The sequence below is a fragment of the Lissotriton vulgaris genome, chromosome 9 (genome assembly GCF_964263255.1).
Source record: "Lissotriton vulgaris chromosome 9, aLisVul1.2, whole genome shotgun sequence".
NCBI classification, from domain to species: domain Eukaryota; kingdom Metazoa; phylum Chordata; class Amphibia; order Caudata; family Salamandridae; genus Lissotriton; species Lissotriton vulgaris.
In genome coordinates, this window is record NC_141697.1 from 791,312,956 (window position 1) to 791,328,672 (window position 15,717).

Here is a 15,717-nt window from a genome sequence, read left to right on the forward strand (position 1 = left end):
CTAAAAAACAAAACCATTTACAAAACAAATTGCTTTAACTTTAACAAAGACGAGACCTTTTGCATTTCCAATGCTTGTTATCATATTATTATTATATGCTGTTTGCTGCACAATTCACATGCCAAACATTTTCAGGGCTTGGCTGGTGCATGAGGTGTCTTACCAGTAGAAAGTAATATACAAGTAGTTAAAATAATATTGAACATTTTAAAAGGTTAACGACGAGGATGGGATTCGAACCCACGCGTGCAGAGCACAATGGATTAGCAGTCCATCGCCTTAACCACTCGGCCACCTCGTCCTGACGAATGCGAAAATGCTTTACCTTTTATATGCCTAGTAAGAGTGGTGTATGTTTTCCGAATAGATATAAAAGGGGGATAATACCAACAAAAGGCTGCTGTGGGCGAGTGCAAAAACTCAGAGAATTTAATGTGATTTTTTTACGTTGTGAAAACTATTTATCCAAAGTACTTCTGTAGGCATATTTCGGGAAAATGTCACTATTCCTATAAGATTTCTTACATTCCGATATAAGCATTATAACTGATTTCTGTCCGTTCAAAAATATTATTTTAGTAACATTTTAGGTTTACCTTTTAAATGAAACTGGCGAGAATACCACGAAACGCCCCATTCTAAGATGGCCGCGATTCAATACTCTTCGTGTTGTTTATGTATATGCATTACTACAGAAATGTTATGAAAATCAGCGGAATGCAAATTAACAATCTAACTTGCATTTCTACCGTCTCATAAAAAAACTATGTTTACAAAGCCGAGGCTTACTGGTTAGTGGGTGGTGTTCTGGTGGCACAAAAAGCAACCCGTCCCTTCCAAAATGGCCGCTTCGCTGACAGTCACTCAAAATGTTAATGCCCCGATCTTTCTTTTATGTCCATGTTATTGAACCTGCTCGTTTGCATTGAGGTCAGTAGGAAAGCTGTCGTATGCGTGCTGTGGTGCAGTAGATCGAAGGATGGTGTGCAGGAGGGTTTGCGGGTTCTGCTACAGTAGAACATTTTATTGTGTTGAATATTTTCGAGTTGGCACAAGTGGTGTGCAGGGGACAAGACTGTCGGTTGCATGAGTGGGATCCTGGACACACTTGCAGATCAAAACTGCCAGACCAGAGGCTCGGGCTTCAATGCACGATCAGTGTTGCAGAGTATTCAGTTAAGATACTGATCATTTGCAGCTGTAGATTTCAGCAGACATTTTTCGTATTGACGCCCTTGATAACAAATCAGCTTGCACGACCCTCCAAAGGATGTGACCTACTGTTGCAGTACATGGGGCTCTTGTTATTCCGTTATTCAAGCGAGTAAATGTTTAGCAGCCCAAGGACCTTGACAGTTAATGTTCTTCGATCCGGTGGGCAGATGCATTGTGATCCCGTGGGCAGAGGCAGTTGACACCTTGTGATCCTAGTAACTCTTAAAAGGTTGTGGGAAAGCAATGCCGCTGCCTATGAAATGCTCTTTCTTTAAGGTAGTCCTGGCTGCCCTGCTGCTTGTAGCTCTTCTGCAACTCATCTATCTGTCCGTCCTCTCCGGACTGCATGGCCGGCAGCAGAGGTTCCGGTTTCTGGAACTCTTTGAGACCAGGAAGGCTGAACCACCCCAACACCATTGGGACCAGGAGAAGAAGAGCCGACTCAAGTTGTCACTGGCCAGCGGAGGCATTCTGGACTCAAGCGGTCAATATCGGCTCTATAAAGATCTGATGAAGGCTGGTGAGGAAGCAATAATTGAAGACGGGCCAGGGATGGGACCATGGGCAGCAGTAGCCCCGCTGCCACCCAAGGAAGATTTGGTCTTGGCTACTCATACTACTTTGAACAACTTGCACAACTTGAGAGATCTTCTGGCTCGTTGGAGAGGTCCAGTTTCGGTAGCTTTGTTTGCTCCTGGCCCAGAAGAAGTGCGCTTTGCTACCATGATGATCTACATCCTAGCCACTCTATGTGCTCCAGTAAGGGAATTGGTCTCTTTTCACCTAGCATGCCATTCTGGTAACTTGGCCATCTTTCCAGAACTGGAGGACAGCAGTGAGTTTGCACGCCTGAAATCCTGCAATGATGTGTTTGGGAAGTTGGCTGACACCGGGACCAAGCTGCGCAACTATGACATGGGGGCTAACGCATCCTACCCAAATAACCTGCTGCGTAATCTGGCCAGGGCTGCAGCTGGCAGCCGCTATGTGCTGGTCATTGATATGGACATGCTGCCCAGTGAGGGACTGAGACTATCCTTCCTCTCACTGGTGGCTGGGCAACCCAGCACACCTGAAGCTGAACACATTGTCTATGTGGTGCCTGCCTTTGAGATCAGGCATACCCGTAGGATCCCAGGTGCCAAGGCAGAGCTACTGCAGCTCTACCAGGTGGGGGAAATGCGGCCATTCTATGAAGAGCTCTGCCCTCGTTGCCAAGCTCCTACCAATTACTCCAGGTGGCTTAATCTCCCCACTGGAAATGAGTTGCAAGTGGCCTATGGGGTGGAGTGGAAAGATCCTTGGGAACCCTTCTACATCAGTTCCAGTTCTGTGCCACCCTATGATGAACGCTTCAAGCAGTATGGATTCAACCGCATCAGCCAGGTACGTGCCATAGGAACAACAGCACGATAAGATATTTTCCTGAACCCTGTTTATGTCAACTCCTTAGTTTTTATTTATTTAGTATAAGCAGCTGTAGCACCGAAGTATTTCTACCGAAGTACAGTCTATATTACTCGGGGTATAAGAGATACTGTTATTCACTGCTAGTAAGCCAAGGGATACTGTTAGCGATGTCTTCAGTGGGATGCAAAATGTTATCATATAGTTACCTTCCTTGGGTAAGTGAGAAACTCCAGGCGCCTTCATCTTTTTCCTACCTGTTCCAAATGCCTTCTAGAGTATAAGACTATGTTCTCATTTTCCAGTCATTGAACACATCCTGACACCCAAAAAACGCCAATTCCTTTGCTAATTGGAAACACAAATTCCTTACCAATGTTCAGGATGCAATGGAAGGCCAAGCTAGGTAATTAATTTGGAAGCTGTAACGTAGAACTAGTATCTTGCCATGGTTTTTAGGTCGAGCCTATACCATTCCGCAAGGAATGGATAGGGTCGAATTTTAGTGTGCAAAATAATTGTCAAACCAACAGCGGATTTTCAACAGTTCACGTGAACAAGCACGCGCTTTTCCCCCACAGGCACCATCTGTGCGTCCACATCAAAGCAATCAGCCTCCCTCCCACTGGCATCTGAAGCTTCCCCCAGCGTGCGCTCGGCCTCAGGCAGGCATTTCAACCTCCCCTAATTATTCACTTGACTTTCACGGCCGCCAGGCCGTGCGTTTCTCTCTTCCCCCCCCCCTCCCCACAGCAATACCAAGAGCTTGTTTGTGATTTGTGACCCTTGTGCATGCTGCCACAAATACCTTACATATGTATTCGTGGTAGGCACAAAGGGTGAACAGAAGCGATGAAAAAGCTGCAGTTCAAATTCATGCAAACGCTTTGCCACGTGATGCCTTTCTTGAAAACCTTTAGCTTTGCAAACCTTTTGATGTGATCTGTTAACTGTAGATTATCACTGGAACCTTGAAATCTCGTGTTCTTTGAGGGCATTGGCATTTACATTTGCAATCGGGACATGAACAGTTGAGGAGCTGCCCGCGCTCTGCTGGGACTTTGATTTCGACATTTTGAAATCGGCGCTCTCTAAAACAGAGAATGGTGCAAGTTGTTCAATGCTTGATTTCGTTCACAAGGTCGCATTAGCTTATCTTTCCACGAGGCGCCTTCTCTCCTTCGGCCTTGCTCAAGTGCGCCTGAATACAGAGGGGAAAACCTCTGATGGCAGCAGGTGAATGTCAAAGTTCACCAATTTATTGTGAACACTTTTACCTGCCGCCTGCATCTTACTGTACCGCCACGCGCATGCGCAATACCCCTTGCTCATCCCACCGCCTGACATTTCATTCCCGCTTGAGTTACAGCATCATACATCACAAAGCCGACACATGGACAAGCACAGCGGGAGATTGTTATCTTGTACTGAGAGGCACATTTATGTCCGCTACAATGATACTCGCCCAACTATTCATCACTAGCCCATCACCTCAGTGGCCTCACAATCCTGCTCTCCACTACTATCCTCCATATACCTCGGTCCCGTCACGATCTGCTATGCATGTCTTACAACCAGCTGCTTTTCAGTTGTTTTCGACTTCCCACCTTTCCCTTAACACCATTCACTTTCCCGGTACACATTCCCTCCCCAGCACCGTTTATGAGACTCCCCCTCTTGCCTCACTAGCACCGCCCAGCCTCCCTCACTTCTCCTACATCCAGGTGCTCCTGGATATTCAGTTTCTCCCCCTTTTTACACTTCCTTCTCCTTTCTTCGCCCCGTGCTCCCACTCTCCTGGTTTGTATGTCTTCAACTACACAAACTCACTTATCTCCCCTTCCTTCACTCCAGAGCCCTCCCACATCCCCCACCTATCCCACTGCCCTGTAGTAACCTCATCTCAGTCCCATCCATCTCCTTCCCTGCCATCCTACTCACCAGCACCCTTCACTGGAGCTCCCACACCCCCTTCACCCCACCAGCTGAGGGCCCATCAAGCACATCATTGCAGCTTACATAGTCTTCGCTGGTCTCCCTGGCCCCACTGGACCTCTTCGGTTCCCCTTTAGATGGCGATCCCTCGGTGGCGTGACATGTTCCTGCGTTCTACTTCTCTGCTCAACTAACCTACTTGACTTGTCTCACCGCTGCGCGTCCTTTATGTGCCTGGCTTTACTGCCGGCGTTGGTGTGATGTAGCTTTACTCCAGTGTTTATGCCTGACTCATGTCTTCTGTCCCATTTCTAGCACATCCCTACAGCTCTATAAATAACAGTGGCCATAATTGCATCCCTCAGTGACAGCTCATCTACAATGTAAAATGTACCAGTCTGTGGTACACTTATTAAATATTGGCACTACACAGATACATACTTGGCGCCATTTGCTTTATAAGCATGAGACAGAGCACATGCATTTAGGCGATGTTGCTACTGCCACCTTTTAGCTTTTTAGGTCGAGGTACGAATGCAGCGTAGCTGCTGCGCTAGCGAAGACTCTATTGCTATGGCTTTTGTGCTGGAAGGGAGACAGGAGGTGGGACGCGCGGACTGGCAATGTGCACACGTACGAAGTGCATCTCCTGTCCATAGGCGTGCACATCGCCTGTCTCCCTTCGTGCACCAAAGCGGCAGCACATCTGTCAGCGCGCATTCCCTTTCCCTCCCAGGTCCCCCCCCCTCAGCTCTTTGAAGTCATCGCAGCTGGTAGAGAGGGGCACATAGAGGGCTCTCCGTGTGGTATGCCCCGTCTCCCCTTGCACAGCTCTTGTTGTTTGTGGCTCCCCCCCCTTCCTCGTTGCCCCCCCACCCTCTAAACTCTCACACAGCTGTAGGATTCTCAGAGCTAAGAAACCTTGCAATGCGACTCTCCCCCTCGACCCCAAAGCACTACCCCAGCTGCCTGCCTCTCAACTCCAGCTGCGGCATGTAAAGGTTAACGCTACATTGGAAGTCTCGTCTGATGGAAATCCGCTCATTCTCTATAACTATATTTCTATATATACATCTGTATTATAATGTATTTACTATCATGTAAAGCGCTCTAATGGCTGCGGGTCAAGTTTGCGCTATTTAAAAGTCTCCAACCTCAAAAAACAAGCATTTGCAATGCAATAGGTCTTGTTTTTTAAGCTGTTTTATTTTTAGTAAGCTGTTTCTGAGGAGAACTTTGGTTGGTAGTTCCCTATTTTTAAAGCACAAGTTTGTGATACAGCTGCTGGGTGAACATCTGCAGCGTGGTGCAACTTATGTTCGAGTGTTTTATGACTCCTTTTGAACGTTGATTGCCCCAGTAGCTGCCAACTCTTGTGAAACTCTGGTTCCTGAATGTGACATGCATTTGATCTTATGTTGGCAATCAGACACGGGCCAGGCTCTGCTATTTGTGGTGTGGCTAGAACTTCAGAGCGCTCGTTGAAGGCAAGACGCCCCTTTCCTTTTGTCAATATAGTATACTCTTCAAATTTTAATATTTGTAAGCAGTAATTGAACGAATACAACTAACATATCTGATGACCGCTATTTGTAAAAGGAAACAAAATGCCCTGCTGACATATGCCTCTCGTAAGAGTATAAATGAAAGGTTGAACGAGTCAGAAAAACCTGTCTAGTCGCACACTGTTCACACGGTGGTTACTGCACACCTTATTAATATTATCGTGGTGATATCAAAACTTTATCAAACATGTTCAACAATTATTTAATCATCATGAATTCATCTTTGATAATCGAATAACATATCATGTATCGATCATTTCAAAACTTGATACATAAATCATAACGTATGTTCAATGTACATTTACAAAAGAACAATTTCTTCATGCATATAATACTGCGTTGCTCATTGTATTAACACATTTTTGTTCATGCCCAATGCATTTCGGTACAAACGGTACCTTCCTCAGGGGCCAATCTGAAAAAATAAATAAATAAAAGAACCACCACAGCACCACTCAGCACCACCACAGCACCACTCAGCACCACCACAGCATCACTCAGCGCAACCACAGCATCACTCAGCGCAACCACAGCATCACTCAGCACCACCACAGCATCACATCACTGGTTCAAATATGTTCTCTCAATGTTTCAAGCTTTCTTACAAATGTCACAAAAAGATGTTAATATTTCACTTCTGTTCTTGGATTTTCGTCACAATAAAATACACTGAACATAATCTTCTCAAAAGGTATTTACAAAAGTTTAAGCTATTGCCATTATAAATTACAATCACTTGTATTTAAGTATTAATTATTTAAAAAAATTAAAAGCCATTGTTATTTGTAATATCAATACATCTAAGTCACGTAAATACAAAACATGTTGCATTACAAATACTATAGGTCTCACATTTGCCAAACTTATAACTATTGGCATTATAAATGACAAAGCTATTAATTTAGCTATTTTCAAAACCAACACATAAATAAAAAAAATGTCATTTACAAGACCAATAGCTCTAACTTTCCTAATGCAAGACCTATTGCATTGCAAATGCTTGTTTCACCTAGTAACCCTCCAGCCTGTGATATCAAAGGCACTTCACTCTTTCTTTGCTACCTGAAAGAATTAGAACATGAAAGAAAAATGTGTCCTTGTGTATCAACTAATTTCTCACTAGATACAAAACCGGTAAAACCATAGATCAGGCCCTAAGTTCTAAGTGGTGGTACTCGAGGATTTAGTGGGTAATAAAATGCAAAACATTTAATATTTTTGACAGATCATTCAATTCTGTCTTAATCTGAGCAATGATGATATCCTTACAGTAACCCCAAAAACAGAGAGAAGTAAATTAATCTCATTATCTTGATTTATCATGTTGTGGCTTTAGTACTCTTACAATTTACTTTCCAATACGTTCTAATATTGTATTGTATTATAATTGCATTTATATAGCGCTTACTACCCCTGACGAGGCGTCTAATCGCTTTTTCAGCAAGTATCACGCTTCTCTGGAACCCATAAAGTATTAGTGGTGAAGTAGTATAATAAAATATGAAAGTAATTTCAGTGGTGGATATGTTAGTCAGTTATTTGGATTCAGAAGGATAGTGGAGGGATAGAAGAGGGAAAAAGGTTTTCATTTATATAGCGCTTCTTACCCTTGATGGGGTGTTGGAGCGCTTTTTAGGCGAGTAGCACGCTACTCCGGGACCCATAAAGGATTAGTGGTGAATCAGTTTAGTGAAATATGAAAGTAATTTGAGTGGTGGATATGTCAGTCTGTTATTTGGATTGAGAAGGATAGCAGAGGGATAGATGAGGGAAAAAATGTTTGCATTTATATAGCGCTTGCTACTCCTGAATGCGTTTTGAAGTGGGTTTTTTTTCCGGCGAGTAGCACGCTTCTCATGAACCCATGAAGGGTTAGTGGTGAATTAGTGTAGTGAAATATGAAAGTAATTTGAGTGGTGGATATATTAGTCTGTTATTTGGATTGAAAAGGATAGTGGAGGGATATACGAGGGAATCATTTAGACATTTGTTTATTTGTTTGTTTCTTTTGGAGGTCATGGCAATAGGAGGAGGCTTGGGGTGAGTAAAAGGTATGTGGAAGGGTTAGAGTCAGAAGGAAGGGTTTAGAAAGGCTTGTTTTGGGGATTGGAATTCCTGATGAAGAGCAGGTCTGTTCCATGTATCGCTTTGTGGGTGATACACAGCAGCTTGAACGTAAATAATCAAATATGTATCTAATATTCAGATAAGTTCTAGTATGCATTTCTATTTGCTGAGTTTTAAGCTTCTGCTGAAAAAAGAGAAAGAATGTGTGTTTCAGGAGAATTTCTGTTTCTTTATGTAATTTTTTTACTTGGCAAAATGTTGCCTTTTTCTAATCAAATGCAGTATCTTTACATAATTCATTCTGGCACATTAAATTGGCCGTAGGGTATCTGAGGTAAATGGAAAGGAATTCCGTAGAGAGAATTCAATATATTGAGGTCTGGATGTAAGCACGAATTATCAACATGCAGGAGCTCAAAACTGGATTCCAAAGTAGCATTAATCAATTGTGAATTTAGGCTGAGTTGACAACCAAATTAGAGGAGTGCTTTATTCGGGTGGAAGATACGGCAGTGAACTACAATAAAATATTAGCTTATTATAAGGCCTAAGTATTTTTATGAATTACGAGTGTAAGAGTACAGCAAGCAAACATGTCTGAAGACATTTAAGAAAATGATACAGATATTGTAATATTTTTTCAGCAAAATTGTTTTTTTATGGAATGAAGTAAACCTAGTGTAAATTAGAAAGACCACAACAATATTAAATGGCCAGATCCAGTATTAATATGTTGTGGAAATTATGGGATTGTAAAGATTGGCCTATTTCTAAAACATTAACTCAAAAGGGGTTTATTAGGGCTCGTCTATCAACCAGCACAATCTGTTCCATTGCAAAACACCTATTGTGGGTTTACTACAAAACGTATAGTGGGCATAGAGCACACCCATTGCTTGATTACCATTAGTCGCTCTCATTTGCTTGCTTCTTCTTCAGTGTCTGGCCTTCCTCTTCTTGTGTTTGTCCCTCCCCTGTAGCTTAGCCATTTAACCACCCTTTTGGCTGTCCAATGTTCATATTTAGGGACCTACTTTCAGCTATTTGACACCTATACTCGTGGGCTCACAGTGTACTTATTACATCCCTGCCACCCTCCTAAATATCAGATGTGCTGGTTCCTTCCTAATATTTTCTTATTCAGATTTTTAAATGTTATCATGGTACTAGTTCTTAAAGAATTTGGCTTTATGTAACTGGTTAATTCATCTTCATGTTGATAGGCTGCATCTACATCATTTAAAGCTCCAAAGAAGCTGATTTTTAACCATAAAACATATTTGATGTTTCTACTTATCTAAAAATGTACATGTTATGTTATAGTGATTTGTACGGCAAGCTAACCAGCTCGGAGGGTATCCTCACTCTCTAGAAGATGCAATCTGAGTTTTCTGAGTGGAGCCTAGTTGAACAGACGGGTTTTAATTTTCCTTCTGAATTGTAGGAGAAAGTTGGCTGCATCGATGGGGAGCTCATTTCAGGTCTTGGGTGCGATGTAAGAGAAAGTGTGTCCTCCCATTTTTGCACATCTGATGCAAGGACCGTGGACGACGAGTAGGCCCTCTTGTCTGAGGAGTCTAGACGGGATGTGAAAGGGTATCCGGTCATAGAGGTAGGCTGGGCCTAGGTTGTGTAGTGCCTTGATGGTTGGGGTGAGGCATTTGAAGGTAGTGCGTTTTAGGATGAGTAGCTGAGGAGGTGTTTGGAGATTTTTACTCATGGAGGAAGATCAAATGTGAGTCTGGCGGCTGTGTTTTGAACTACTTGGTGTGTTAGTGAGCTTGGTGGAGATGCCTACGTAGAAGACATTGGTGTCTTCTAGTCTGCTGGTGAGAACTGCCTGAGTTACTCTCTGCTGATTTCTAGTGGGAGCCATTTAAATATTTTCCTCAGCATCTTGAGGGTGGGTAAGCACATTTATGCTACTGAGTTGAATTGGCTGGAAATAGTGATTTGGCTATCTAAAACACCTATTATGACGTAGCAACAAAAAGAACACAAAAGACTCAAAACGATGATGGATGGAATGCTGAACATTGTCAAACATTCACCCCAGTACAAAGATCTAGCCTAAATACATTGTTCTTTTGCTCGCCATTCCAGTTTGGACCCACCATATGCAATCAGTCTTGACCCTGCTTCCCATTGGAACAGGCAAGCCCGAACTGCAAGACCAGGTCCTTCCTGGACTGAAAACATGCATCATGGGACCGGTTTCGGGGTGTCACCCTTCAGCAGCCAGCCTAGCTTGTATACAGTGGCACAGTGAGCACAGGACCCATATCTGGGCGTAGCCTTCCTGCTTAGGGTGATTTATAGCAACACCAATAGATGATGGGCAGAATGCTGAACATAGTCAATCAGGCGCAGTTCCCTACCAGTCACCCCAAACATACCTACAAAACCTAACATGCCTACCCTACCTAACCTAACTACAAAACATGATTTACCACTTCATTTATCGAACTTAACCTGTCATACCTGCGTACCATAGCTATGTTACTTACCATACCTAACTAATGTACCTAACCAACCTACAGTACCTTCCTAACAACCCAACTTATTGTACTGGACTAACACACATACCATGTATAACTAACCAGCACAAACATCTATCTGTTACAGTTCTACTGTATTTTATAACTATATACAAATATAACACACAATCCTTCTCTTTCAACATGTTTTTAACAAAACTAACAGTTACTACATAACATCTAAAAAAAAAAGAAGCCAGACCTTTTGGCCTTACCGAACCTTGTTTTGTTTATATATCCTTTTTCAGTGGATACAACTTTTATTAGTGTACTTGAGTGAAGGGGAATAAAACTACTACGTGTTTACAAGAATCCAACTTTTGAATTAAATTTATGGGTGTATGCATTAAAGTGAACACTGCTAAGCACAGTGACATTTATTTATTAGGGACAGTCTACTTTCTTCTTGTTTAGGAATGAATAAAAATATTGATACAAGGCATGATCATTAATTTATTTATTATGGCAGATATAATTGTGGTACAATGTTTACCTACGCATGATTAGACCGGTCAGTATTTGGACGTTTCCTAGTACCATTGCAAACTATCCATACCCTTATACTTGACCAAACACCGCACGGGTTTAACAACATACTTCTGATGTGTGACGGAACCATGCATGCCATTACCGTGCATGCCTTTCCAACGCGTCAAAATGCCACGCAAATGCCTTTATCACGAAACTTTTATATGACGCATATGCCTTTACCACACAGTCCTTTACTACGAAAATCTAAGTATTTAGCAGGAAAGTATAATATATATACTTATCGATCCCAAACCCCTAAATTCAACCACCCCTAAATCCTAAATATACCCTTCCTACCCAAATACCCTTGCCCACCCTAAACCCTAAAAATAACCTTGCCACCCAAATACCTTTACCCATCCTAAACATACCCTTGGCACCCAAAAACTCTTACCCACTCTAAAAACACTGTTGCCACCCAAATACTTTACCCGCCCTAAAGCACAGTTCCCACCCAAATACCCTTACCTAACCTAAACCCTGAAAATACCATTGCCACCCGAATACCTTTACCCACCCTAAAAATACCATTACCACCCAAATATCCTTACCCACCCTAAACCCTTAAAGCACCCTTGCCTCCCAAATACCTTTACCTAAACCTTAAAAATACCCTTATCATGCCAATATCGTCACCCACCCTTAACTCTAAAAACACCATTACCACACAAATAGCCTTATCCACCCTAAAACCTAAAAATAACCTTGCCACCCAAATACCTTTACCCATCCTAAACATACCCTTGGCACCCAAAAACTCTTACCCACTCTAAAAACACTGTTGCCACCCAAATACTTTACCCGCCCTAAAGCACAGTTCCCACCCAAATACCCTTACCTAACCTAAACCCTGAAAATACCATTGCCACCCGAATACCTTTACCCACCCTAAAAATACCATTACCACCCAAATATCCTTACCCACCCTAAACCCTTAAAGCACCCTTGCCTCCCAAATACCTTTACCTAAACCTTAAAAATACCCTTATCATGCCAATGCCGTCACCCACCCTTAACTCTAAAAACACCATTACCACACAAATAGCCTTATCCACCCTAAAACCTAAAAATACCCTTGCCACCCAAATACCCCTACCCACCCTAAACCCTAAAAATACCCTAGCCATGCAAATACCCCTATCCACCCTAAACCCTAAAAATATCCCTGCTACCCAAATACCTTTACCAAGCTTCAACCATAGAAATACCATTGCAACCCAATACCCATACCCATCTTAAACCCTAAAATTACCCTTGACACCTAAAACCGAAAAATACCCTAGCCAGCCTTGTACCCTAACTCACCCCTAAACCCGAAAAACACCCATACCCTAATATTTGCGTGTGTGTATATATATATATATATATATATATATATATGTATGTATATACATATATATATATATATATATATATATATATATATATATATAATGTATGTACCACGTGACTCCTCTGAATCTCTCGGCGTTTCCAGCTTAGCACACCAGCAAACAGAAGGAAGACGGACCACAGAACTTCAGCATCATAACGATTTTATTCGGTACACAAAAAGCAGCTACGCGTTTCTGGCAAGTTATGCCCTTGATCACGCTGCAACATGTACTAAAGACATAATGCTTTTTTAAATGCAAAGTTCAAAGGGAACACCCCCTCACAGTGACGTGATGTGTCATGTGACAAATAAACAGTGAAAACATACTGCCGCAGTTATTCATTTTTTGAAAAAACAAACTTAATAAGTAACCGGATAAATCCCGGATTTTTGTGTGTACAATACGGAAGGTATATAAACCTATCACATATAAACGTTCAACAATGGAGCACAATCTAACTGTATAAATACAGATTACTTGTATGACTTAAAACCATTCTTACATACAATATAATGCTCATAAAGCTTGTCTGATCATATAACAGGGGCAGCTAATAAAGTGTATATATATATATATATATATATATATATATATATGTGTGTATGTATGTGTACGTGTGTGTGCGTGTATATATATGTGTATCGGATCGGAATATCACGCAGGAAACACCATGTTTAACATGTCCGAACGCAAAGATGCGGCAGTAGACATCTTTAAAAATAAGAATCCAGACATTTCCAAACCACCTCCTAAGACTAACACGGAGACAACTAGTACTTTAACTATCCAGTACAGAAAACTAGAAAAACTATATGAGAGAGAACTGCGGAAGTGGTGGGAGGGGACATCGCTGCAGGGATATATTGAGGTACAGAGGGGACCAAGAGGACTTTGCATTTTTACTGTCCCTGCCTATGAAAATCCTGATCCCCTCCTACTAGAAACATGGGCTGCACACATAGCACTTTCGTGTAAAGGGATGCTCGAAATCCTAGTCCAATTTGCTTGGAGTGACCGGGATAAGGTGGTGAAGGAGATAGAAGAATTGGAAGAAGAACTTTCCAAAAACCCCGATAAAGTCGAACAAGAACAATTAAGGGCATCCATGAAGAAACGATTGGAAAAATATGAAGCAAAGATCAAAATGAGGAAACAGGAAAAGTTTGACCGAGATGAACAGGACTATATAATGGGTAGGGTCCTGACCGTCTCTAAAAAATACGACCAACCGCGAAAAGATCTGGCCAAGAAAAATCAGACTCCGGGAACAGCATCGGAAGTAAGAGTGGAAACTTCCGACTCGATCTCACTGTGAGCGAGGCATCAGTTGATGAAGCAGCAGGTTCCTCGACCACGACATCGAAGACTCCTTTTCAACAGGAGTTCAAAGTCATAAGAGAGAGCTGGCTGAGAGGTGGAAAAAACAAACCTCCGGAAAGCACAGACAAACCAGACGTGGCGGATGGAAAGGGAAGAGGCAGAGGAAAAACCAACACAGCCTCAAGAGTGACAAGAAGTCAACGCAGAGGGAGGTGGTAACACAGACCAACCACCTTACCGTCATAAATCTATCACAAAGAAAATTGACAACAATAGAAGAATCTGTTCTGAAACTGGGACTTACATTCGGTCCGAATGCAAATATGGAATACACCCAGACCAGAATAGATCTCTATACGTTTATCCGGAAGATCAAACTACATAAATTCTTCAAAGTAAAACCCACTGCCCTAGAGACTAAACATCTGAGGTTCAACAAAAAGAATACCGATCTCCTCATGGTAAATGACCTAACCGCATGTGAAATGCTACAAATCCTCCGCTCAGAAAGTAACACTGCAATTAGTGAAACCACGCATACTCTGACACAGAGATTAATGAATGTTGAAATTGATCAAGAAGTCCTGAAAAGTGGGTTAAAACTACCATCTAAATTTGTGCCACAAACTGCCACAGATGCGATTGACACATTCTCTGAGGCAGTTATCAGGGATCTGATGCACATAAGGACAGAACATACTTCTCAAAAGAAATCTTTCAACATCTCAAAAGAACAAAAAATGGCAATAACCAAATTATCAGAGGATCAGACAATCATATGCAAACCATCTGATAAAGGAGGTAATATTGTGATCATGTCAAAAGAACAGTACGTGACAGAAGCCATGCAGCAATTACAGGATGGGACCTGGTATGCCATAATATCCAAAAGGGATTATCTTGAAAGTGTGGATATGCTACATGACCTTTTGAAGAAGTGGCATGGGAAACAGATGATAGAATTGGAGGAATATTTGTTTTTAAAAACTATACATCCTACCCTACCAACGTTCTATCATTTACCTAAGGTCCACAAAAACATGAACAACCCACCTGGAAGACCGATCATTTCATCTATAGGGGGATTAACCGAGAACCTGTCCACATTTTTAGACCACTACATGTTCGAATCTGTGCTCTCTCTGAAGTCATACATTAGAGACACTTCTGACTTCATTGAGAAAATCGAGAACCTACAATGGCAACCTACCTATGTACTCTTGACATTAGACATCACGAGTCTTTATACGTGCATCGAACACGAGAAGGGCCTGCATTATGTGAAATATTTCTTGGATAAGAAACCATTGAAATTTGCCATGCACAACAAAATGTTGCTAGAGTTGATTCAATTTTGTTTATATTATAACATCTTTCTATTTCAGGATCAAATATATAAACAACTGTCTGGCACAGCGATGGGCTCCTGCTTCGCCCCCAGCTATGCGAACTGGTTCGTCGGCTGGTGGGAGGAGCAGGTAACCTGGGCCCCGGAACACGAAACATCTAATAACAAGGTGGTTGCCTGGTGTCGATATATTGATGACCTGTTCCTAATTTGGGATGGGTCGATAGAAGAGGCTAAAGAGTATATACAATTGCTTAACAACAATGATTGTAATCTGAGATTCACGGGGGAGATTAGCCAAGAGCAGGTCAACTATCTAGACCTTCAAGTTACTGTAAGAGATGGTAAGATATGTACCTCACTGTACCGCAAGCCAACAGCGGGACAGAATCTCTGAGAGAGGATACAAACGTAAC

At 42.1% G+C, this 15,717-nt stretch overlaps 1 protein-coding gene and 1 non-coding gene across 2 annotated transcripts in view; one reads left to right on the plus strand and one right to left on the minus strand.

The window, feature by feature from the left end:
- Positions 1-219: 219 nt before the first annotated feature.
- On the minus strand, positions 220-301 carry TRNAS-GCU (transfer RNA serine (anticodon GCU)). The gene has a single exon. It is a non-coding gene; the product is annotated as a tRNA-Ser (tRNA).
- A 632-nt stretch (positions 302-933) lies between these two features.
- The window catches only part of B4GAT1 (beta-1,4-glucuronyltransferase 1), a 37,695-nt gene continuing 22,911 nt past the window's right edge, over positions 934-15,717 (plus strand). The window contains exon 1 of the mRNA XM_086938526.1: positions 934-2,601. Within this exon, the coding sequence (XP_086794652.1) occupies positions 1,459-2,601 (1,143 nt within the window). The 5' untranslated portion in view covers positions 934-1,458. The remainder of the gene's footprint in view (positions 2,602-15,717) is intronic.